This window comes from Pagrus major, chromosome 9 (genome assembly GCF_040436345.1).
Source record: "Pagrus major chromosome 9, Pma_NU_1.0".
Classification (NCBI taxonomy): Eukaryota; Metazoa; Chordata; class Actinopteri; order Spariformes; family Sparidae; genus Pagrus; species Pagrus major.
This window is the reverse complement of record NC_133223.1, coordinates 16,189,451-16,216,632: the sequence shown is the minus strand read 5'-3', so window position 1 is coordinate 16,216,632 and position 27,182 is coordinate 16,189,451. Positions and strand designations below refer to the sequence as shown.

At 40.2% G+C, this 27,182-nt stretch overlaps 1 protein-coding gene across 4 annotated transcripts; it reads right to left on the bottom strand.

The window, feature by feature from the left end:
• mid1 (midline 1) lies at positions 1-25,365 on the bottom strand. Of its 4 annotated transcripts, XM_073473048.1 has the most exons (11): positions 23,908-24,092; positions 17,139-17,860; positions 14,185-14,244; positions 9,064-9,159; positions 6,717-6,824; positions 4,567-4,715; positions 4,360-4,487; positions 2,577-2,720; positions 1,852-2,013; positions 1,534-1,741; positions 1-1,095 (listed from the first exon to the last, which is right to left on the bottom strand). In XM_073473048.1, the coding sequence occupies exons 2-11, from the start codon at positions 17,802-17,804 to the stop codon at positions 747-749; spliced, it is 2,070 nt and encodes a 689-aa protein (XP_073329149.1). In that variant the 5' UTR covers positions 17,805-17,860; positions 23,908-24,092; the 3' UTR covers positions 1-746. The 4 variants fall into 4 exon arrangements, with proteins under 4 accessions (XP_073329149.1, XP_073329148.1, XP_073329145.1 ...); XM_073473047.1 differs by lacking the exons at positions 14,185-14,244; positions 23,908-24,092 and adding an exon at positions 25,306-25,365; XM_073473044.1 differs by lacking the exon at positions 14,185-14,244.
• Positions 25,366-27,182: the final 1,817 nt, after the last annotated feature.

Here is a 27,182-nt window from a genome sequence, read left to right as displayed (position 1 = left end):
TCAAAAGATGTCATTTTTATTACATCTTGTCAGAGTTAAACTTAAATGTGAAAATTGTGCTGAGCTCTTGCTACAATGAGGAGATGAATAATCCCATAATGCTGAACTATACTCAAGCATTTACAGATAATAAATATTTGAACATTGCTGAACTGACTGAAGTGAAACTGTTGTTAACTATTGTTATTGGATCTATTCAAGTGCTTTTCCTTTACAAAACAATGTCCAGGAAACATTTGCATTATGGTACAAGTGGCTTAAAAGTACATTTATAGTGACAATGTCTCAAAGTGCTATGATTTTAAAAAATCTTCCAAAACATTTAAAATAACCTTTTAATACAACCTTCCAGAAACATTAAAGTCAGAGAGTCCGCTTGTCACTTAAAGTTTTACCATGACCCTAGCATGACTGGCAAAGCCTGAAATATGAATTTAGAAGTAAAAACAAAATATGAAGCCTATATGAAAATATCTCAAACTGAAAGCAAACCCTTAAAACCATCCAGCAGTGTAATGTACATAAATGTGCAAAGCAAAGAAAAACATCAACAGATGCTTGTAAATAATTTCTTCAATAAATCCAATTAATTTCATCCTAAGCCTGATCAGAAATACCACCTGGGCCATTTATTGCATGTTGTTCAGTTACTGTTTCATTTTGACAACAGTATGTGTGCATCACAGTAAAGGTGCAGTCTGGTCTCTTTTTGGGTCAACAAAGAAAGTCCATTGATCCAGGTCTGGTCAGTTGTGGTAGTCCGTTCCCTCTAAGTGATCAGGGATGGGCAGCCCAGTGAGGACTGTTAAACACCTGTTCCACACGTTAAACACAGGGCAGACTGGCTGAGCAAAGGCAATGTCAAACGTATACAAGTGCTGAGAGCCGACAGCATCGTAGAAAGACAGATATCCAGAGTCGTAGTCCAACAGTATTCCGAGACGGCGCAGGTGGGGTGATGGCTCAATGGGCATCTCCTTACTGTTGTGACGCACCACCCACGAGTTGTTGCATCGAGATAGCACCCAGGACCCAGAGTTTTTGCCGACCCACTCATGTTTTGGTGCTGACTTGTATGCAATGCCCACTGCAAACCTGCAAGCCCAATGAAGAATAAAAACAATTAGATTTCATAAATACCAACAGATCTCTAGCATTGTAACTCTCATATTCAATGGTGTTGATTCTTACGAGCCAAACAAGCAACTAGGCATAAATAATGCACAAAAACAAAAAAAAAAAAACACCAAAACACTGAGTACTGTTCTTCTTTAGTTGACTGAAGAAGATCTAACTGATCAAAATGTTGCACACCAACAGTAAAAACTAAATAAATAAATAAAAATAAACAAAAACATTGTGGGAGCAAAATACAGTGTGCAGATTCTTGCCATGTACACAATTTCATGGCAATCTATCCAACACTATAATAATACCACATCCATTGAGATATTTCACTCTGGACCAAAGTAACAGACCGAACACTAAACATATACTGCCATCCTAAGGGCCATGCTGAAAACTTATATTTACCATGTGCTTCCGCCTATAAGAGCTTCCCAGTAATGGCGGCCGCTGTCGATGTAGACGTTCCCTGTGACACCGTAGCTGCTGTGGCTAGAGAAGCGGTCCTGACTGTGGCTCTTCTTGGAAGACGTCTCGTCCCTCTCTACTGTCAGATTGTCATGGGACACCCTGAGCTTCCGGTGAGCTGACTTTGGGTCCAACTTGAATGGCTGACCTTAAAGAAAGAGAAATATAAAAGAATATCGCTGTTTTCTAATATGCATGACAATATTCTTGGATTATATTTTTAGAATAAATTCTGTGCAGTTGCTAAAGTTGACATACTGTTAGTCTTGAGTTTCCCTGGTTCACTGCTGCGATTTCCTGCCTGGTTTATGGCCTTCACAATGAAAATGTACTTGGTGCCACATTGGAGCCCGTGCACAGTGTAGTGATTCTGCTTGATGTTTGGTACAATCATCCAGCTGTCAGCAGAGTTACACAAACCTGCAGCCCAGACAGACAGAGTATCACCGACAAAGAACATCATGTTGAGTCACAAATGCTCACTTAGCATTTGAAGCCAAGAAGAGACACAATACAGCATAATTGTATGCAGTGTTTCAATCTATAGCTGCTATTTTGACTCATTTAATAAGTCTGCACAAGTGTGCTTGAGCACTGAGGCAGATGAGAATAAATTGCTTGATCGAGCATGTTGTGACCTTGTTAGAGCAATCAATTCAAACAGCCTGCTGCTCATTCCAACCCCAAGATAATATCGAGCTTATGATGTGCATCTGGATGTAAATCCGCTCCGACTGAGATGTTATTTTTTCCCCATATCCCTTCCTAGACACTGCAGTGTATTTTGCTAACATCTCATTACCCATAAGAGCCAGGACAGAGCTCCCCTCTGCTGCAGCTATTATGTTTGGATATTGTAACATAGCCCCAAAGCAATTTAAAGTCCTCCATTGAAAACCCTTTCAAATCCCTGCATCATTGTCATGTTTCCCCACCCCAAACATAATGCCGTACTCCCACTAGAGAGCTGCGTATAGACTTACTGACAACGTTAGATTGGCTGGTGAAGATAGCGTACTGAAGTTCATATGATACAACAGAGAATTCGTCGTCTGATGTCCAGTGAACTGTGATCGTGTCGTATGAAGCTGTGCATAATTCCTCACGGATTGCTGGTGGATTTGGTGCTGCAATCCCAAAACAAAAGACAGATGCGGTTCTCAGACAGTAATGAAAGCAAACAACATTAAATAACAAACTAAACAACAAAAAACACAATGTGTTGCTCAGACCAGTGGTGGTATAAAGCCCCATCCATTTGTGTTGTTTTTATCCTGAAGAGTGTAATTAAGCAGGGTTACAATTCCTCCTGCTATTACAGCTACAGCCCCCATGCCGAGATAAACTCACGCTGCACAACGGGCGCCTGAGCATAAACAATCAAACCTGTTTCATTTAGTGGAAAATAAAGCTCAACTGTTTGTGAGCTTTTGTGTTTTCCGCCACTTGCTGACAAGCACATAGTTGAAATATATTATATCAATGCCGAAGCCTTTAAATTATATGAATGTATTATCGAAGGATAAGGTGAGGACAATTTCAAATGCGTTGTTTGCTTGAAAAGAATTAAAGAGTGCATGTAAAAAAATGATCAAATGTCATCTGGCGAACCTAACCCCCAGAATAAAATGTTGACCTTGTACATTTCTGCAAACTGCTGACAGGTTGAAACTTCTTGCAACGCTTTGCTTGACGTCTGGTTAGGTTTAGGCCATAAAAGGAATTGGTTGGGATTAGGGAAATATACTATTTTGGCTTAAAGGTGTGTGTGGGATTTAGTGGCATCTAACAGTGAGGCTGCAGATTGCAACCAATGAAATACCCCTCACCTCACCCTCCCCCACACTGGCCAACTAGAATACTCTCAGCATACATCCACCAAGGCCCAACAGTCCCCTTTAATTCAAGCAAGCCTACTTCAATTTCAAATAAAACATATTTAAATCCACTAGATCTGGATTTTTATTTGAATGCCCATCAAATTGTACTCACTCATAGATACCAGCCTCTTAAATACACCCTATGTTTTTAGTTAAAAAATAAATAACAAAAAAAATCCTTGATCCATCCCTTTATCCAGATCCACACCAGAAGTTGAGGGGGTCTATTCTGGGCCGAGACCCATCCTCCATCCAAGTTTCTTGGAAATCCATCCAGTAGTTTTTGTGTAATCCTGCTCACAAAACAACCGAGAAACAAACAAACCGACACGTGCGAAAACATAACCTCCTTGGTGGAGGTAATAAAAACACGAAAAATGCTGAAGGACGTCTCTAGAGCCATTGTTTGGTTTGTCCATTCTGGCTGGTGAAGCAACATAGTGGACTACAAAAGGACCCACTCTAGATCCTCCTAAATCCCCCTAAATCCTACACACTGCACCCTCAAAATACCAGGATTGGTTGCCACAAAGAAGACTGGAAAATGTCTCAACGTCTTGCTAAAAATATGCAGGTTTTTCAGTTGAAACAGGAAGCAAACAGTGGTCTCAACCAGCTGTCTCGTCTAGCTGTCAGGCTACCACCATCCTGTTCTCCTGCTAATGAGGAAGTCAGCTCATATACATGTAATCTGAACGTAATATGATAAATATTCTAGAAATGTTGATATAAAACCACTAAAACATACAAATTTAATCTATCTGTGGTTTGCAGAAACGTACAATGCCAACATTTTATTCTGGCTACTGGCCTGCATCTGGCAGTATACACAGAGAGATTAACACAATGCAATATGGTGTGCTTAACTTGTAAGACCACCACTCACCTGTGAGGTAATCCAAGCTTTCTAACATTTTCTTCTCTCTTGTGAAATCCAGAGCAAAAGTATCAAAGGTGTCGTTCAAGTTAATTTCTGGTAACAGGATTTGAGAGGATGCTGTCGCCATTGACACTCTGTAATGAAGAAGTGCATGATTAGATGGTGACAGTTTTATACACCATATCAGTTGTTTGTTCACAGTTTCTCCCTCACCTCTCACAGATGTTTTTAGCTGTTTGAAGGAAACGAGTCTGGTCTGTCTCTTTGAGAGCTATGTCGGCCTGAGTGATGAGGGAGGAGGACCGCTCGATGCACTGTTTGCAGCTGGCTATCTGCTGGGCTAGTTTCCTTAGCCGTATAGCCTGGGCACGAGAAAGAAAATGCATGTTCATAAATGAAAAGCTTGATAAATAACCCACAAATGCACTACCTACTGTACAAAGCACCAACCTGCCAGATGCTAGATTTGATGTGATCTTGCCAATTACAAAATCCTGCTGAAGAAAATCTGATTTAAACCTTTGACAATTGGATTTTTTAGTTGTCTAATACCCACAAGACTGCCAGCTTCAACCTGTTCTAAGAGCTATACTGGCATTGAGGGTGTATTTATGAAACATCCCTCATAACACTGCCATAGTAACCAGACCCTCCTATGTGCCTCGTTGGCTTAGTGGCTGGAAGCAACCTCAGAACCTGACAGGAGGCACAGGGCGAGGAAGGAAAGAGTGCTCCTCCAGAGAGGCTATCACAGGAAGCAAGGCTGATCTTACTCTGACACGGCATGCCATTGCCTCTCTAATGGCACCTAACAGGGGAAAAGGAAGGGAAACGATTCAAGGGGCACAGCATATGCACATCAAATGTATGGACACAGGGCCAAAAATACTAAAAACAAGCACAGTAACAATAAACTCTGCAGGCTGGTGAGGATTTTGGTGCAAACAGCTTCTAGGCTAAGCAACGTGTTTACTATTAAAGATAGATTAAATGAGTAAACATTTCTGATTAGAATGCAGTAGATTTAGAAATTCATCACTGTCAACTAAGACTTTGCAAGCCTTAATTTGGGATATTTTATGTGAGTTCAAAGAATGACACGCTCCCCTCTGTGTGTCAACTAAAAATGACAGCCATTGGGGTTTAAGAAACGAAACAATCTGTCAGAAAAACTCAAACATTTATAAAGTTTAAAAGAAAAAGGTTTTGTAGTTGAGTTCTTAAAGCCAGACTATGTGGCTTTGATGGTAATTATGGATACGTGTTCCAAGATTAGTCAGTAGCTCCAAAGACATCATCATTTAGGTGACCAGACTGAGAGTGAACCGAATAAGAAACAGCAAACATGTCTCATGATGCAATTATGATGCAATCCAACAGATCTACATTTTACACAAGATAATGTTTTGTAATGTTTTCTAATAGGGCTAGGCTATATGGCCTTAAAATAATATATATTTTAGGCTATCGTTAGGCTATATGATATTGAAATCTCCTCAAAAGCACTTGATAAATGTTAGGATTAGGTGACAAAATCAAAAATCACAATATTTTTGACCAAATACCTTAATATTGATATTGGGACAATATTGTAGGGAAGATTGTTGGTACTTTTATAAAATATTAACTCAATTAGATTCTTGATAAATAATCAACAGTGATGTGGATATAATAATTGAGTGGGTAAAGGGAAGTTTTAGAACAATGAAAAGAATCGCAAGTTCGGAAATGGGTTAAACATATTTTTTTATCCTTATTTCTTCATCCTAATCATCAGAAGCATCTTTGAGGATTCTGGAAATACCTTCAGAGCAGCAATAAGTGATGTTGAATGAACAAGGTTTTTCAGAGATCACTGAGCTTTTATTTTTAGGAAATCGAATGCTGAGCTCAGTGACTCAAATGTAACATTAATACATGAGAGGCACAAACCGGGTCTGATCTGGGGCATGCTAAAATGTTGTGTAACAGAAGAACAAGTGGAGAAGAGAAATCAAGTTAGTGACATGACTTCAGTAATGGCAGGTACCCAGGGAGGGAGGCTGTAACAGAGAAACCCTGACTGAGTAAGCTTATGATTTATTGCTTATGGATGAAACTTTTTATCTGGAGGAAGAAAAATGTATTATCAATTCTGTAAGAAGTTAGAAAGCTTCACCTTTTAGAGTAACATTTTGAAGACATAAGGCTTTTACTTAACAACAACAAAGATTTGTTGCCACTGTATTCTCATAAGAGCAGCATGCTTTGTTGAGTTGTAAGCTGGCTTGTCGGCTGTGTGGGGTGGGAAGGTTATCAACACGCACAAGGTGATAAACAAACAAACAAAGGTTATCAAGGTAACAAAAGGTGACAAACAGTACCTTTCCCTCCTTTATCTTGGTCGCTATGATTTGCCTCCGCTGCTGTATGATATTAATCAGCAGGTCACACTCCTCGAGCAGCTTGTTTTCCTGTCGCGACGCATTTACCTAGACAGGACAGAAATATAGATAAGAGAAAGCCGATAACAGTGTTTTGTAATTCATCTGCTTTTTTTTTTTTTTTTTTTGCTGCACAACTGCAGGCACATTTGATTGAATTATATTTTTTTAAATACATTACTGTGAGCACAGTTAATTTGATATAAACCCCATGTGACAGGAAAACCACATTAGAGGATAATTCTGCCTTCTCATGTTCGGCAGACAGTTGACCTTGTTTACAGTTTGTCTTCTCATCCCAAACACATGCATGATCACGACAAATCTAATAAACCTGTGGCACACAGTCATGAGTCATCTTTAAGACAGTAACTCTCAAATGTACCAAAACAAGACTGCTTGCTGACTTTTTTAAAATGTCAAGCAAGGACCATTTATAAATGCATAATGAAATGAGATAATGAACCAAATACAAAACATTGTATTGTATTTATCCATACAATATTTTCAGGAGATCAATACTGAGGTATTTGGTAAAAAATATTGTAATGTCTGATTTTATCAACCAGTCCTGGTGTTTATGTCCATGAGCGGAGGTCACTGGATATGTCACAGGGGAGGTTACTGGGGAAATGATAATTGGTGATATTTCTGATGCTTGGTGGATCTAGCGTAAGTAACACAGTATGATAATAACTGATGCACCTGTAACACATTCAAGGCTTTAGAAGTGTTAGTTAAGTGGGCTAAGCAATGTTAAAGGAATAGTCCACTCTAGAATGAAATTCAGTCATTATCGACTCACCCTCATGCTGATGAGAAGTCCGGTGTAGTTTCTTATTCCTCAAAGTGCAGCTGGAGACCCGCAGGGGTACCCTCCGGCAGCAATAATCCACATAACGAGCGTCAATGTGCCCGAGACGAAAAGGTCCATAAAACTACACAAAAACTTTGTAATATTCCTCCATACTGCTCGTCCGCTGCAATCCAAGTGTCCTGAAGTGGCGACATCCAGAGTTTACTCGAAACGACGTCATTTAGTACATTTTTACAGCCTAAACAGTCACTATACTATGTTTACCTGGAGGCACGCTCCCACGTGCAGGATGTAAATACCGGTGTGTATCTATCGCGAGTCTCGTTGATCTTGTCTGGCGCGGCTTCCGTAGTGCAAACCGCTGTGAAGGAGACTCGCGTGTACATGGGAGCGTGCCTCCAGGCAGATATAGCATAGTGACTGTTTAGGCTAGAAAAATGTACTAAATGACGTCGTTTCGAGTAAACTCTGGATGTCGCCACTTCAGGACACTTGGATTGCAGCGGACAAGCAGTATGGAGGAATATTACAAAGTTTTTGTGTAGTTTTATGGACCTTTTCGTCTCGGTCACATTGACGCTCGTTATACGGATTTTTGCTGCCGGAGGGTACCCCCGCGGGTCTCCAGCTGCACTTTGAGGAATAAGAAACTACACCGGACTTCTCATCAGCATGAGGGTGAGTCGATAATGACTGAATTTCGTTCTAGAGTGAACTATTCCTTTAATGTTAGAAGTATTCACTCGATAAAGTGTCTGACCTAGATCTTCATGAATGAATGAATAGTACCTGATACTGATACTCTCTCTTAGAATGAAGATTAGCGTCCTGTTACCATGGAAAATGCTGCTTCCAGTTAAGTGATTTAAATTGGGGGCTAGGAATAGGTGGATAGCCTAAAAATACTGCAGTATTATTGTTAGACCATGTCACCCTGCTCAAGGACATTTTTTTTTATGTATTTGGTATAGTCTGGTTATTTAAAACAGCTCTATTAGACAGTTTTGGCTGAACAGTTAAGTGTCTATAGGATCAATGACATAATTATGATCCTATAGGAATCGTGGGAATTGAGCAAAACTAGTAATGAAAACAAAGGGGGGGTGAGAGGGCGCCTTTTCCCAAGCTTTGACTGATGCGAAGCCCATAGTCTTAAAAAACCCCTGCTATATATTATAAATGCAACAAAATACCATGAACATGCTTTATTACATTCTACTTTATAGGTTTATTTCCAAGTCCATGCATTCATATCTGGTCTACACTACTAGATTTTACAGCAAACTGTATGCATATTACAGACATGATTGATCTATAGACTAATGAGCACTTAATCTTGTTGACATGATGAAAAGCAACTCACAGATACAGTAATTCATCACTGTGTTAATAATTTAATGAGTTGTTGCCCATGAAATGCCAGAGATGCGAGGAGCCCGCACCTGAAAGGGAACAGATAAACAACCTCACCTCCACATGTTGGCAGGTTTGGATAAGTTTGCCCATCAGACTTTCCAAATCACTGGTCCTCTTGATTAGACTGCCTAGGTTGGAATCCAAGGCTTGCTGCAAAGCGAAATTGAAAATGAGTTATTTCGTTGCACACTGACCCCCCGCATCCCACTGTAAACAGCTGAATAAATCTTGGAGGGGAGTGAGTTGAATGGGAACCTAAGGAGCATATCTGGCCCGGGTGTAATGGGCACACGAGAGGACACACAAGGCTGCCTCTGGATATGACTGGCCACATTTTTGGGCTCTGATGAGTGTGGAGCCTCGAGTCTCCCAGTGTGCCAGAGATCCCATCATACTGCCTGCTGAGGCCACGGAGCTTAGCAGAGCATCTGCCAGTGATTTGGACAAGTAAACCCCGGCTGTGTTAATCACTGACTCAGATCAAAGGCTTATGTTTCAAACTTAATCTCTTACTGTAATTGGATAGCATGATGACGGTGTACTGTGGTAGTACAAAATATCTTCTGATAGTAAGTGTTAACTCTCCTTAAATAAAAGATTAATGTGTAATTAGATTTAAGCATGCTATCCATTACTTAAATTCAAACAAAAGTATTGTGGTGATAAAATTGAAAACAGAGGTGTAAATTGATTGTACGCTTGCACCCAGCTATGACAAATTCTTAATTATTCGTCTTGTATGACGCTATAGGAAGCCTATGTTTTTCACTGAATCAGATAAAAACGAAAAAATGCTTAACAATGGACATTATGTGAATGGAAAATCACTCTTATTTCCTTATTGCTAAATCCGATTGCAAAACATGATTTAATTAGGTCATCCACTGCAGGTATAGTACATGGCAAGCGGCAGGGTCTATGGTGTGAGGCGGTTGATCCAATCTTGCAAAGTGAAGTGATGTGGTTCGTTGATAACGACAAAACTTTTTTTCTCACTAATTTGTGACTTTATAATCTCTGAGAATATAATCGTTTTTTTTCTCAGAAATTTACCACTTCAATTTCAAAGAATTTTTCTCATAAATTTGTACAACCTAAATCTCGGAAAGTCTGAGTTTTTTCTCTGCATAGCACCCCCTGCTATTGTTTTTACCTGCAACGGACCTAATACGCCTTCGTACGATGGATCTGTACTATTATGGTAAAAAAACAATACTGACACAGCCTTGAAACCCTTGAATTATAACATTTGGTTTCAGAAAAATAGATATAAATAATGTTTGAGAGGTCAACATTGTGAATGTGTGTACTTTTACATGTTTTTATTTGTGTTTTCTTCTATATTTTACATCATGTTGTTTATCATGTTTGTTGGACAGAGACTGTGGACAGAGAAGTGGAAGCTGGAGTTGAATGGTAAATAATCCAAGGCGGATCTAATATTCAATTCTTCTCCATACATTGAAAGCACAAATTCGCCCCTTCAAAAAGAGTTTCACAAATACCAGAAATATAACTGTGAGCATCATGCCTGAATTCACCTGATCAAAAATAAACTACTGAAAATAGTCAGAAGAAGAGAACAAACGGAAAACAAAAGGCCTGTAAGATGCAAGGCTTTTAGCAAATTGTCGGTAGACCTCTTTCAGGTTGGATGTTTCACATTATGATTTCATAAGGTAGGTGCGTCACTGTGTACTAAAATAGCCAAGGCTTTATTTCACCACTCTCACAGGTATTATTTATTTATATGAAGAAGGAAAGTGATGAAAGCCGTTTCAGATTCTGGGCTGCAGGTACGGCAAAGGTGAGTACAAAACTTTTAAAATGGATGCATGAAACATTAACACATTAATCAAACTGATATAGCCAAATATATCTGCTGACCTTTCTGTGTGCTGTACTTCTAAATCAGCCTAAAATGTGGCTTCTCCTGTAGCATTAATACCCCTCATGTGTTCAGGCAGCTCTCTCTAATGGAAATCTCTTTCCCAGAATCATTTAAACTTGATGAGAGGAAAGAATAGCAGCTTCCTTTTGTACGTGAATGCTTCTGGTCCCACACCTTTGCTTTGGCCAGTCTGCCTTCCTTCCTCTCGCAGTCCTGACAGGTCACTGTCAGGTCTCGGAGTTTTATCCTGTGTCAACATTAGAAATCGGATCCATTGTCAGAGTTTGTCACTTCATCCTGTGAACCACCGGCCCTATTACAGGTCTGGGATTTTTTACTTTGTCGGAGGGCTTTTCTACTGTGCAAATATACTCTGTTATCTACTATCTGTTTTTTTTGCCATTTTCTGACATTTTAGAGACCAAAGAACCAATCAATTAACTGGAAAACAAAATCGACCAATGAAAATAATCACTAGCTGCAGCCCTACTGTGTACTCTCATCTGATCATAATTTCAAATAAGGTTTGTTTAACTAACTGAAACAAACCTTGACCAGTCTCACAAAATATAGTATGTAGTTTAAATTATACCGTAATACAGTAGCTACCTGCTATGACAAGTCAAAATGTCGGCTGTGAAAAGATCTATTAAAAGACTCATCAGTCAGTGTGGGAGTGAACGCAGGTTTCAAACCTGTTTTACAAATTTAGCCTTCCAAGGAAACAATGCAGAGGCTGGATTCTGTTAAACAGGTTAGCCATACACTGTACAGCAGGTCTACTGACTAGTACATTTTCATAATAGGTAAATTATAGCAGATGAAGAGGAACCTTCATAGTTGAGGATGTGCTGATCCTGCAGGACAAAGGTGCAGGTCCAAGGGTGTTTGCTGCATTTCAAACATGATGTACTGTACACCAGGCGCCTGTTAGCACTTCTGGACTTCTGGTAGCACTTTACATTACAGTTTGATAATAACATGGTAATAGTGAATAATAAAGAGGTAATAATTTAGCAATACCATGTTGCAGCTCTGACTCAGGATTATTATAATTAAGTGTTTCAAGGTGTTAAGTCACGGCATTCAACATATAATCTGTCCAGTATTACCCATGAACCTGGTTTGAGCATTATAATATGGTAATTACCAATTTTGTTTTGACAAGAATTTCCATGTGATTTTGAAGGTATTACTCTGGTGGTAGACTCTAATACTGCACTGGTATAACCATATTATAGTTAGTAGCAGATTACCATATTGTTTCCAAAATATAGACAATTATTAAATATTTTTACCTTGTTGCTATCTTTAAATGTGTTTACCCATTATTACACTGTGATGTAAATTATAGTCTGATATTACTTGGATCTACCAACTATTAACTGGTGCCTGGTTATTACTGTTGAACACTTTACTGCTTTGAAAATTTGGGCTCTTAGAGGTGCCACTATTAAGTCCACAGGGTTTCAGACTAACTTTTTACAGTGATTGTACTGGTGCATGCTAACCTTTTCATTTAGGTGCACTAGCACATCATTTAGCTGCACCCAATAATCGATTTGATTTAATTTCTTACCACATTATTTAAATTATTTACATCACAGCGCACTTAAGAAATTGTGATGACCTCAATTGTTTACAAATAAAGTTTCAAAGTGTATGACAAACTCAAATGAATAAATCAAACTCAACGTAAAATATGGAGGTTTGGCAGATATTTAATTTATCCATTATCTGAAACCGCTTATCCTTTTCAGGGTCATGGGAGGGCTCGGGCCGATCCCAGCTAACATTGGGCGACACCCTGGATAAGTCGCCAATTAATGACAGGGCTGACATATAGGGACAAACAACCATTCACGCCTACGGACAATTTAGTAACCAATTAACATTACTTTTTTGCATGTCTTTGGATTGTGGGAGGAAGCCAGAATACCTGGAGAGAACCCAAGCAGACATGGGGAGAACATGCAAACTCTACACAGAAAGGCCCTGCCCCAGCCAGGTCTTGAAACATGGTCGTTCTTGCTGTGGGGCAACAGCACTAACCACTGCACCGCCACACTAATTTAATCATATTTAAATGTAGTGAAGTCTCCAGGAAGAAGATAAGCAAGGTTTGTTCAAAGGAGCACCTAATAAAAAAGTTAAGTCACACCAAAATAGTAGCACCCTGGAGCCCATGTCTACCTACACATGATACAGTACATCAATACAGTATTTTTTAAATTGTTTTCAAGCAAGGATGTTTTTTATTTGACATGACTATCTATTTTTTACTTTTTTTTACTCACTCCTGGTGTCTTTTGTTGGGAAATGTGCATGTTCTTTCTGTGTTTACACGAGTTTCTTCCCACAGCTTTGAGCCATTTGACTCAAATTCAGTTCAAACTTGAAATGGCCTGTGAGTGTTTTTGTCTGTTTACATATAAGCCCTGCAACAGACTGGCAACCTGAGGTTTTTCCTGAGCATGCAATGGGCAAATAGTTATTCTCCCTTGCCTCCACTGCATGTTGGGATATGCTCCGGCCACTCCTCTGACCATAAAAGAGAATAAATTGAGATAAATGATGGATAGATACTAACAGATACAATGCCAGAGCAGGATCAGGTCACACAATGCCAGACTGAAGAAATTACTGCATTATACATGTTTGTGCACACATCCACACACACTCAGCCATTACAATGTCACAATATCCCTTTGTGTGGGAATTTCTGAGAAATGGGAGGCACTATGACTGTAAACATGTGTTTGGAAAAAACGGCAACTATGAACAAGCTCAGCTGCACGCCACCTGGGTCCTTTCCTGCGTGCCAGGAGAAAAAAAACAATCTTCTCTCTAAGATGGGAATTGCTGTTTCCTATGTCAGTTCTAACAATGCATCTACGTGTATGCAATATGAGGTCAACAAAAACATGTATTGGTAGGATGTTTCCCATTGTAAAATGATATCAAAAGAGAAAACAGATCATAGTGAGTAAGTCTTTAAGAAGATAAAGGACTCGCTTCATCTCAAGCCCAACACTCTGCTGTCGATTCTGAGATTGTGCTTATTAAAAGAGAAAGAACAGTACAATACTACTGCACAGACAAAACTGAATACTATAATTTACTACATGTCTCATTACCATGTGGCTGACCTGTTGCTGAAAATATTTCACTCTCTGTCTGTTGTTTTTCAAAGGATAAATCCCTGGAACCCTAGAGAGGTTTAGGTTTTTTTCCATAACTAAATCTCTCCCTTAATGTGGAATCAAAGAAATGATGCTGATCACCTGGTCGGCCTCCTGGTGTGAACGATCACGCCCCACACAGAGAAAGCGGCCAGAAGGTTTCTGCACAATGACAGCATGATCAAACAAAGGAGACAAGTTAAGACTGGTCCTCGGAGCCATCTTTGCAAAACTGCTTGCATCCACGTTTGCTGTGACTAAGCATTGTGAAAGAGTGGATTGGGCACAAAAGGGTTTCCAGTGTTACCTGTGATACAGTAAACCCTCCCTTTGTGAGTCATGCATGGACACTGTCAGTGTTGGTGAACAACAAAGCAGGGCTTCATTTCTATTTCATGCAGTGGATGCAAGGCTATTCTCAGGATACACTCGAGGGTGAACTCAAGCTCAAACAATAAAGACATGTTCCTAAGCTTAAATAGTGATGATTTGAGATAACTTACTTTTCCTAAATGTAGTTTCACACAGTAGGTCAAAGCTAACTTGCTATTTCCGCGTCAGAGGCTTCACAATAAAGCTCCACAATTGTCTTGACGTGGACTATAAAATGATCCCGTGAGGTTGCCTGAGACGAGATAGAAACCGACACTGTGACCTCGCTAAGCCAAAATCTCACTCTGATGATAGAAGCTGATTCATGTTTATAAAAGGAAAGAATACAGAGCCACCTTTTTAGATGCTCCAGCTAACAGCTTCCTCTCATGCCTTATTGATAAGAGCCCATCTGCTAAAAGTGAGCAGTTCCACTTAACCTAAAATAGTGAAAGCAGTCTCTTGCATTGGGTGTCATTCTATTTAAGCGGGAGAGGGAGACAGCCTCTTCCTCAATCCATTTAGATTATTTGTGTAAAGCTTATGATTCATTTGGTTTCAAGGATACAGCTGTCAGTTTTCTACATTTTTCATTGTAAACAAATCCAGTATTGAGACCAAAATCAAGCACCGAGCCCATACTGAACATCCTTAACAACAAGTCATGATAAATATACTTTCAAGATACCTTCTTTAAACAACTGGGCACTGTGTTGTTTCTCAAACAGATGTAAATGGTGTCTTAGTCTGGGACTTTTCAGCGAGTATTTACAGTTTATGTGGGACTGACTCAAAATACATAACAGTGCCCGTGTTCATAGCAATGAGGGAACATGTCGCCAAGTGCAACGGTGCGTCTCATTGATGTGTTTTTGGAAAACAATGAAGGTCTATGGCAAGGAGGAATACGCTATATCGAGATTTGGCTTCACAGACTCACAGGTCTTTTCGTGGGATTTGCTGACAATAAGAAATATATAGAATATCAGCAGACACACACATTATTGTAAAAGGAAGTCATTTTAGAGGTAGCAGAGTATAGGTAAGTGTTTTATATTGTTTATTTAAGAGAGTTTACAGTATAGTGTGTGTGAAGTGTCACTCTAGATTTCCTTTAAGGAAGTCATTAACTACCCATACTAACTACCCATGCCGATGGAAAGTGAGGTGAAGTAGTCCACCAGACATTTCTGGAGCTTCACAGTAAAGCAGCGTTGCAGCTCCTAAACAACTGAGATGGAGACTACAAAAACAACGGAAAAAAACATAAAATGGCTCCATACAGCTCATCAGATGTAATCCAAGTCTCCGGAAGTCCCAATAGTCTCCCAATATGATTTTTAAAAAGTACAATATTTACACCCTAAATGTGCAGTCGAGCTTGTGAAACCACTTCAGACAGGGTGTGTGCTAACACTTTCAACTCTGCAGCTACAGTGAAGATTTCGGCATAAAAAAGGGTGTAAATAACATCTTTTCAAATCAATTTGGGATCTTGGGGCTTCCAGAGACTTGGATTACACTCGATGAGCTTTCCACATCTTCCCATCTACTTCAGTAGTTTAGGAGAATGCTGCAACACTGTTTTGTTGTGAAGCTCCAGAAATGTTTTGTGGTTCATACTTGTGTAACATGGGTAGCTTTAAGCACATCCCTAATATAACATTAACACAGGGTTAGTAGTATACATCTGTTAAAAAACATAGCCTAATATATATTCATTTTTTATGTACTGGTATAAGAATGGTACTCATATCAGCCATCAAAGTTCAGGTATCTAAATTGGTATTGTGAGGGAAAACATTTTATTGAAGAATCTCTAACCTGTTCCCTTGAGTCTATGAGAATATGCTTCATTTATAAAAGTATGTTGTGACACACTTTACTTTCAATAAAAAAATTCTTTTAAAATCCGCAGCTCCTGCTATTACGATATTGCAACAGCTATATTGCCATTTTGTTGCCATTACAATTAACTGTTCAACGCTATTAGTTACAAATCTCATTAAGTTTAGCTTTCGGCATTTACAAGCAGCGAAAGTAATAGATAAGCACAACTCAAAGATTGAGTTTAAATCTGTGATCACCAGCTGCTGGGGCAAGAAGCTAGACATACTATAGTTAACAGGGGTATCTACAGTACTACTTGATTCAATACTGTAGGTTCTGGTTCAAAACTATGAGGTTAATGAGTGATTTGAAATGCATAAAATGTTTAGAGCGCCGAAGTCACCTAGTTCACTGTTGACCATTGTTGGTCATTTTAACCGCCATAATCTAGAAGCCTGCTAACATTATCTGCATGTTTTCAACATTGGTCTTTGCTAACTTGGAAAAATAAAACATTTGATCTGTGTATTTTACCAACCAAGAGGCTATCGGTTTCCAATAAATTGAAATTTCTTTAACATAATCGATCACAAAGTTTTAAAATATGCTGATGATTTTATATCACTGAAATCAAGCGGCTCACAAGCTCATTTTTGTTTTTGTACAAAATTGAAATCTAATCTGTATCAAAAGCTTGTGTACTATGATACTTTGATGCTGTACAGGCTGAAAAGAGGTTTTGAACAAAAGTAGAAATAAGCTTTAAATTCTGTAGGCTAAAATCAGAAGTGACAGTTTTTCTTTGGTGCATCATAACTCTCCAAGCATTCCTCTAACTATACATCATTTCTTACCTTGAGTTTGTCATATCGGTCACTGAGGGCTGCTACTTGGTGGTCCCGGTGTCGGCCAACAAGCTTACACAATGCACAGATCAACTGTTCATCTGTCACACAGTACATGTTGACCTTCTCATCCTCATGCTCCAGACACATGAGCCCACGCAGATGGGAATCCAGCAAGGGCTCGATTAGACGGTGGCCCGTGAAAGGCTTCTTGTTGGGGTGGGTGGCCTTGAGACATTCGTCGCAGTATGACACCTCGCAGGTGACGCAGGTCTTCACAGCGTCCTGTGGAGGGTCCTGCTCACAGAACTGACACTGCACCCGGTCGCCAGGAGAAGTCATGGCTGCGCTGTCGGACACGGCTCGCTCACGCCGGGTCTCGTTAGGAGAGTTAGGTCCACTTAGAGAAGCCTTCTGGTAGCGGTCAATGATGTTCTGTAATGTAACGTTGCGTTTGAGTCCCTCTAAGCCCCTCTGGTTGAGGGTGATGACATAGCGACAGGTGGGGCACTGAAAGGCGCTGATGGACTGAATTGGCTCGCTGGGTGTGCAGTGTGACACCAGAATACGATGGGCACAGTTGAAACAAAGGCTGTGAGCGCAGGGCAAGAGCAGCGGGTCCTCAAAGAGCTCCAGACAGATTGGGCAGGTCAGCTCCGACTCCAGTGTTTCCATCTTCAGGCAAAACAAAGTGGGGTCGTCAGCGAAATCCAGGGAAGCTGATCAGCTATCTGCAAAGAGACAGAAATGAGTTAGAAATTGGTGACGGCTTTGAAAAAGGAGAGGGCTGTATCTGCAACTCAGAATGATAGGATATTCTCTGAAGTTATTTTTAGTGCAAAAAATACCAAACATTCCAGCTTCAGCTTGGCAGTTGTGAGGATTTTCAGCTTTACTTCAGCTTTACGTGATAATACACAGAATAAGGTATTTAAAGACATCACTTTTGGCTTTAGGAAATTGTAACAGGCGTCTTTTTTTCCCCCTGACATTTAATACAGAGCTGCAATGAATAATTGATTAGTTATCAACTGTTAAATTATCAGCCAACTATTTTAATCATGGATTAATCAGTTGTTTAATTTTTAAGGAAAAAAAGTCAAATTATTTCTGATTACAGCTCATTAAATGTGAATATTTTGTGGTTTCTTTACTCCTTTATGACAGTAAACCGAATATCTTTGGGTTGTGGACAAAACAAGAGATTTTAGGATGTCATCTCGAGCTTTGGGAAACGCTGATTTTTCACAATTTTCAGGACCAAATAATGCAGTGATTAATCAAGGAAATAATCAGCAATTAAATCAACAGTGAAAATAATCATTAGTTGAAGCTTTATTTTCAATTAAACGAACGATTAATCGATTAATTATGGAAAAATAATGAAATAATTGTTAGTTGCATCCCCCTTTCCAGGTTTGGACATGAAGTTTACGTGGGAAAAAGTAAATAAAGTGTTTATGATAATAAAAACTAAAATATATATCCTATCTTGAGTTTCATTTGATTTCCATTTCAAACTGAATCTCAAAACATGAATATAAATATTACTTTCATATATGTACATAAACCAACATGTCTGCATATTTCACACATATCGGACTTCTGTTTGGTCCATTTGGCTGAACTTACAACTCAGAGAATGCAGAAAGGTCTCATTTTAATTTGGCTCAGGAATAGTCTAGCCTGTCCCCATGTGTTCCTCTCTTTACTGTAGTCCGCCGGCCAGCAGGCCAGCAAGGACTGACAGCTCAGCCAAGCAGAAGTCTATTGGCCTGCTTGCTGATGGCTGGGGCTCCACACTATCACAGACACTAAGCCTTTGTTCCCGGCCAGTCAGACACCCCAGCTGCGAGTGGACACACTGTGCTCACAGCGTCGCTCTTATGTGAACTCCCTACCTCCACTCATTATGTGTGAAGAAGGCAAAAGCTCATTATCAGGACAGTCGGGCACACAAGTAGCCTTTTGAAGTTGTGAGGATACAGCAATTACCTCGGAGCTACAGACCTGGGTTTGTTCTTTCCATTCTATTCAAATCTTCACAGACATTGAGCCATCCCACTGTACTGTATAAGACAAGAGGCGATTGTTGCACTTGTCTCTGGTGACGGCTGTGATGCATCTGTGGGCCTTTGTTTCTTTGCTATTTTGTTCTTTACAGACAAAGCGACGAAAGCAGGTGTCTAAAAGTTATCAAAGACAACCTCTTCGCTATGCAAACCCGCAGTCTTAAACAGAAACATCAAGGCTTTTTGCGCAGACATTGTTTTAAGATTGTGTTTTATCATTCATTGACATATTCTCTTTAAAATTTCTGACTTTCTCAAAGTGTCTAAACTTATTATTAACTAATTCATGCATATATAAGTAGCCAAAAACTCAACTCATCTCACAAGAGTAACCAACCTGTGGCACATGAAACTACTAAATTGTCCAGTATTGTATCCAGTTGTTTGTCATGTTTTTATCTTAACACACATCACTTTTAGCCAATCTAGCCAAACCACTGTACTCGCACAGGTCTTGCCAAATAGGTCGAGTCATTACTTCGACCGGGCTGTCCTAAATACAAAATGAATAAAAGAGCCTTGTATGACAAAACACAATGCAAAGACGCTAATCCTCTGATGTCATCGCCTTTGGTATAAAATACCCCGAAGTTACAGAAACCTTGTAAAACAACACTGTGGCAAAGAGCCACCGCAAACTGCATCACAGCCCCGAGTACATTATGCACTCCTGAAAGCTCTCCCATTCATACACAGTTTTACTTTACCCACCGATGGATTTCGCCCCACTTTGCACTGCCGAGACATTTCTGCTGAAGGAAAACTTCTGACCTAAATCATGAAAACATATTTATGACAACAAGTGCACCAGCCATAAAACCCAAGCATGCTGTCGAGATGTGGCATCCAGATGGCACAAGTCTTCGCAGCCCTAGTAATCCTGCAATGGAGCTGTCATTAAGCAAAGAGATTGAGCAAGAGGTAGCAAGCACAACAGGAAAAGTTGCCCGACAATTCCAGGAAAGCCAGCTCCACCTACAGCTGGAGCGCTGGCCAGTACTGGAAGAAGAGAGAGAGAGCAGACAACAGCGCAAGAGAGAGAGAGAGTGTGTGTGTTCATGAGTGTGTGTGTGTGTGTGTGAGAGAGGGGGGGGTGGAGAGAGAGAGAGAGACTGAGGCACAGGATTGTGTACAGCCACAGACCACGTCCTCACAGGCAAGTCAGTGTCCTCTCAGCACTGCTGCCCATTCACAAATTCAAAGCATCAGGATGAGTTTCAGGTTTCCTTCTTGTGTGACCGTCCCTTCTGCTTTCTAGCAGCACAATGCTGAGGATTGGGACTTTTTCTTGGCTATGCCATTGGGGATTCAAAGAGAGAAGCTGAAGACACAAACACAGCTGAAAGGCCGCCTGAGAGGCAGCAGGACTCATCTGTAACAAGGGACCGAGGTCTGCGATTCCCACAGCATCCGAAAAAACAAGGTGACGACAATTACATCACCGCGTGTGTCCCCAGAGGCTTGTGATGTGTAAAGTGCCTCATCAGGGCCACAATTCAGAAAACCATATAGCTTCAGAGACAGTAAAATAAAGTTAAACCGTCCTCTAAAATCCTCATTCAACCACCTGATAGCAAAAATAAAAAAGACACTAAGCATTCTCTCTGACAGACAAGACCACAAATGAAGACAGACACTACGAAACATCATCTGTCACATCCAAGTCTGTCCCAGTTGGCCCTTATGTGGGAATCACCGAGGTAACATCTGCTTACCATGTGCCTCTATTTCCAGACACACCCCCGCCGTGCTCCATTCGAATTCTCCTGTCATTCAAAGGGGTCCCCAGAGTGACTATCCTCTATGAGCGACGGATACACACTGTAAATATTAAAGACGAGCTAAAGTTCAGACAAAGCGGTGGGTGTGAGCTACACTGCTTGGGAGATGCACGGGGGAATGTGACTGGCATTCCCCAGGTTTCCCATAGCGTCCCCCATCTGGGATGGAATTTAGTACCACAAGATCAAACTTCTGCTTATTCCTCCCCCTTTCCGTTTGCGCTGCCACATTTACACACATATATGATCAGTGTAGGGCTGCTTTCCTCATGAATAGCATGTAAGTCCATGAAATGCTACATTTTACATGCAAGGCTTTGTGTAGGTAAAGACTTATTACCTTCAGGGCTATTTTGGGTGATGCTGTGACATTTTGCATTGGGAAGCTACAAAAGAAATGTTAAAATCCCCCAAAGATTTGATATGATGAAAAAGAGAATCATAGTTGAGTTACTGCGGATAAGCTCTGAACTGTAATGCAGCGTTTAAGACAAGAAAATCACAAAAGCTATTACATAGTAAAAATAACCACAATCTAGTATCTTAAATAAAACTATCACAAAATCAATGTTATCTCTAAATATTATCTGTTATGGGCAAATAGTTTGAGGAAAAATCTGTGTAATTTTCCTTCTTTCGTGTAAAAAATTTAGTTATATTTCATTGTAGTTTTGCTGATTATGTGATGCCCAGGAGATTTGCTTAAAGCGAAAGTTCACCCCAAACTCAAAAACACACACTTGTTCTCTTACCTGTAGTGCTAGTAGTGCTATCCATAGAGATGTCTGCCTTCTTTCGAATATAATGGAACTTGCGGTGCTCAAAGCAACAAAAAAATACATTTGTCTCTTTCCGGAAATCATGACTAGGTTACACAAGATAATCTACATACCTTGTTGTGAGCAGTGTCACGTAGGAACTACTTCATTTCTACCAAACTACACCCGCCAACTGTATCACTGTGCAGAAGGAAGCATGCATTAAAGTCTGGATACAGTGTTGGAGGCGAAGCCATGTTCATTCTTATGAATGCTACTCAGTGGCACATGAGGCCAAAATGGCAAAATTACCCAGATCTTCTGCATGGTGTGGCCCATAGAGCGTGCACACTTCCACACTTCGACTTCCACCAACTCAGCCAGCTAAATTCCAGTTTAGTGCCCGGCTAACTCGAATAGAAATAAACTATTTAATCTTGCGGCTCTTCTAGACTTTCCCAATTTTATTGGATCAAATGGCTTAACCTATGACAGTCGAACAAGTCATTTTGCAGGGTTTGTGACGCTCAAAAAAAAACTGTCCCCCATTTTACAGCAGCTTCTTTCACAATGTTTTATGGGAAAAAAGTATTTTTGGGCCCCAGTGCACCATATGACATTGTAATTACATTAGATAGACGTAGATGAACACTTTCTTCAGCGCAGTGGTACAGAAAGAAAATAGTTCTGACATGAAACTGCTCACTATAAGGTCTGTGGATTATCTTGAGTAACCGGGTCATGATTTCTGAAATGATTTCTCAAATGTAGCCTATTCTTTTGGCACTTTGGGCACAAATCTAGTTCTATTAAATTCAAGAGATGGCAGCTGTCTGTACTGTTAATATCTCCAAAAGTCTGCCCCTCACACCGACTACAGGTAAGAGGAAAAATATGCCTTTTCGTTTTGTGTTGAACTGTCCCTTAAGGTGCGTATGTAGCAGATATGACAGCTGTGACTCATGCACACCTAACTGTGTGGCGCTTTGTCAAATGATGAACTTGAGCACTGACTTAACATTTAGGGTTTATTTGATTATGAAGTAATGGATCATTTAGAGATGAAACAATTACAATGTCTCAGATAGGACGACAATTACCTGCTCAAGCACTTTCTAATCCTTTTTGTTATGGTCTTTTATCACCTTTAATGATGGCTCTTAACCATGTATTCAGAGCCACTGAGGGAGTGTGATTGCTCTTTGTCTTCTTTCCTGGGGCAGACACCTAACATATTTATCTGTAATCCTGTCTTCACAGCGTGGCTGTGACCAATGTGTGGCCTGTTGCTGCTCCCTAAAGCAGCCAGCTCAGCAGCGGCCCACTCAGGCCTAATGTGATTTACAGCTGGAGCAGCACAAGCCAGCTGATTAGACTGACAAATCTACCTGCTCTGCAGCCACACACTTTACTGAGATTAGCTGCATGGAGCCTGGCCCTCACCAACACCCTTTCTTACTGTTATTTATTGAGGGGGACGATTTAATTACACAGCTGAACACTGAGGCTACTGAATTAAAAACTCATCTGTCAAATGCAGGAAAAGTATGACTGTTATGAGCTTTTTTCTTTCTTTGCATGGACACAAAACTGTTATGAAAGTAAAAGATGACTCCATTAAGTGGCTCCAGCTTCCTTCATGAGTGAGCAGGATGTTTTATAATGGAGCACCAGATGAGGAAATGGCGCTGAGAATCAATAATGTACATAATGTTTGGAGCTAATGAGCTTCTTACAGACTCAGGAATGGAAACAGAGGTTTAAAGGTCAGTTATTTCTCACATGTCTCTGTCTGTGCTGCTTCAGGTCATGCTGAAGTTGTACCAAGTCTCATTTCCTCGCCGCGGCTTGGCAGGTGGCATCGGCGGGAAAAAGAAAAAAAACTATATCCGTCCCACAACCACAGGAACTTTACGGAATGTGACTTTCCAGGCACGAGGCTGCTCGAAGAAGAGATGTCTCACTGAGCTCGAGACTAAAGAGGAAGTAAGTATCTCGTTCACATCTACGTGTGCACACTTTTAGACGTAGTTATCCGTCGTAACGTGCGAGTTTTTAGCATTTTGTGGACGCCCTACAGCAAAAGTGTTGTTTTTTTTGTTGCTGGGGAAAACGGTCAAAGAGCGACATCGTGCGGCGGATTTATGAACTACAACGTGTATCTTACCTTATCACTCAGGGGAGAGGAGACCTTTCTCGACTCAAAAATGTCACCAAAATTACATGGAGACATTTTTACAGCTTTAACGTGAAAGATAAGCCACGTCATTCAACGGATGTTGTATTTTTCTCGAGCTGTGCGAAAGAAAAACACGAGGACAACTTCCTCAATGTAACTTCGTCACCGACCAAGGTGATGCACGCCTCACAATCGTTCATATCACTCCGCCGATCTTAACCATCCCTGGCATTACAGAAGAAGGTGCACCACAATATAGTTCCTAAATTGCCATTAAAGGTGCACTATGTAGTTTTGAGAAAGACATTTTAATCAGAAGAGAAAGATCTTCATTGACTAACACACACTAAATAAACAAACTAATCTTAAAGGACAACACAATTTCATACTGTTTTACTACTGAACAGCTTGTTTATCCAGTATGTACTTCATTAATATTGAAAATATAAACATTTTGAGTTTCTTCCCCAAAACTGCATAGTGTCCCTTTAATGACTTAAGGGCAATTCTCTAAATAAACCAGATTATAATAATAGGTGAATAATACCATTCACAAATCTGTCCCTATCACCTTACCCCTCACTGACAACCAGTGCTGTCTCCCTGTATAAAGACCGCCACATGTGTTGCCATGGTGACAGCTTGATATCTGTTTGTCACACTGGTGATCAAAGGCAGGCGCGCTCTGGTGGGAAGATGTCTAACATTCCATCTCCCAGGAACGAGCTAAGTTACTAATTAATAGGGGAGACCACAGACCCAACTGCGATGTCCCAGTTTCACTCTTCATTAGCCTCATGTAAAAGTGACTGTTGTGCGCGTTATGCACGTGGGCCTGTCGCAAACTGTGTCCAGATGCACTGCCAGGGGAGAAAAGTCTGTTTCTTTTATCTTATCACTGTTTTGGTAATGGTATTTTGTAGGTCACGAGGTTGCCAGATTGTGGATGAAAGGCTGAGTGAAAAACTTTTATGGTGACTCAGAGATGGTGAAAAGAACAGCCTACACTCTTACAACTAGTATTATATTCTTTCACATAGAGCCAGTTCAGATGCACATATTTCAGGAAAGCTCACAGTGAATAGCTGCTTTTGACATTGGAAACCTTCTCTGGCAACTCCCACTCTCTTTTGACGCTTTTTAATCACAGAAACCCCCTCGGCCTTCTCACTTAGTCATCTTATCTCTCATGTATTATCCACAGTTCTGAACATGAAGGAATCTGTGAACACAACGAGGCCAAACAGCCTCAGCCTTTCGCACACACAGCCCTGCCCCGAGGCTTGGAAGCATATGATGACTCAATGTTTTGGTAGCAAAAACACAGAGGCTCACTCAGTAACATAAAATACAGACTTCAGAGATACGAATGACCTTCTGACTTACCCGCCACATGATTACATCCATGAACAGGCAAGAGAGGGGATAAAAGCCACCTGTAAAGTCAGTCAGTTTTGATGTTTTGGGCTGTGCCAAAGCTGATCCAGTGCTGAGTCTGAACTTTGAGTGGAGTGACTCGTCTAAGTTGTGACCCTCCAACACTGTTCTCTACTGAATAGCAGCAGGAGGATCGAAACTTTTCCACCCTTTTCTCTCTTCTCACTGAGGACTGTACCTATCCCATCTACACACAGTGGGCTGCAAATTGTTTGCCTGGCCAATCACGTGAAAGGGGCAGGACTTGAGCTGGTTTGGTGTATCACTCAGGGCTATCAGAGCATGGGGCGTTGCCATAGCTCCCAAAAAGCTTTGTTTTTGTCATCATCAAATAAACATCATCCTCAAAGCAACATCCAGTGCATTAATTACACGTTCCGTCTTGATTTTTGCATAATTGGTACGGTGATATTTATAAGTAATTGTCAGCCGCATTCAGGCAAAATGTGAACTGCACGCTGTTTTATTTATCCTCAACAAAGTCAGTCTGGATTATCGCAGTTGGAAATGTGTTTCATGCTTAAGGCAAGATTCAATACAGCCAAATGAAATAGTGCATAAGTAAACAGGAATCAATGATGTGCATACTCGCCAGAAATGACAGTGATGCTTTGTGTCAGAGACAGTGGCCCAATACAAACACACAGATGAGCAAAAATGTATTAACAGACTATGTTTTTCACACACAACAAGCATGTTCTTTAACGCAGATGGTGATCAAACAAGCCACGTTACATTCAGCAACCTTATTTTCTCAGAGCGATCACACACACCCTTTTGTTTTTCCAAGTGAACACACTGAAATGGAAACACACAGGAATGCACTGTGGTTGCGACAGATCGTGTTGAAAGTTGTCTCAGATTGTTTGGCACCACTCTTTTGGCTGCGTGGAAAATGTTCCCAACACAAACATGTGCTGGCTGAGGCGACTGGCATCCAAACAGTGATGCCGATCACATAAAGTTTGATCAGTCTCTTAGCTCTGGACACGAGCCCACCCTCGCTGTTTGACTGCAAGGTTTTTGAGGTATTTTGTGAGAGGCCATTACCTCGGACGACCTTGTCAGCGACATCAAGTCGGTGTTTTCTAATAGGGTATCTCTGTTTAAAGCAAATGTTTGTGTTATGTGGTGAAACCGCAGCACATACGGCATGGATTGATTTGGATTAGTAGTGATCCAAAAAAGCCCTGCCAGGACTCCTCATGTTTCAGTTCAGCCTGCAGGGTTCAATAAAATATGGAAAGAAATGTGAGAGCAATGAAAACAAGTTAGATTTTAAGGTGTGTTCAGGAAGATAATGAAGTTATATAAACAATTTATTATATATTGATAATTGCAATGGGACCTAATGCATATGCAGTGGTTATGGCAGTAAGGAAAGCATAGAAATAATTTAATTCAGTTGCAGAGAAATCTAATAGACAAAAAAAAACAAAGCTGCAACGTCACCATTAAAGGGGCATTATGTAGTTTTGGAGAAGAAATTCAAACTCAGAATTTTAATATTTACAGTATTAATGAGGTAATACTGCAAAGTCAGAATTTCTTTTTCCATAATAATTTTTATTTTTCCAAATAAGGACCCCAGATCACTGTTTGAAGCTAGAAAGATGGCAGGGTCCGCCACATACAAACAAAGTGAAACACTATGAAATTGGTAAGGTCAGTTTGTTTATTCAGTTTATTCAGTCATGAAAACAAAGAGAATTTGTTTATTTAGTTTGTTTAGGCATAATAAAATCAGTCAATGAAGATCTTTCTCTTCTGATTAAAATTTCTTTCCCAAAAACTACATAGTGCACCTTTAATGATTTGTCATCTTG

Bases quoted from the DNA above. Each gene is read 5' to 3' on its own strand.
- mid1 (XM_073473048.1), bottom strand. From the start codon at position 17,804: ATGGAAACACTGGAGTCGGAGCTGACCTGCCCAATCTGTCTGGAGCTC. The intron at 4,716-6,716 runs GTACTGTTTGTC...TCTCGTGCCCAG, and splicing joins CCAAGATAAAGGAGGGAAAG to GCTATACGGCTAAGGAAACT. The intron at 1,096-1,533 runs GTAAATATAAGT...TTGGGCTTGCAG, and splicing joins CTTATAGGCGGAAGCACATG to GTTTGCAGTGGGCATTGCAT.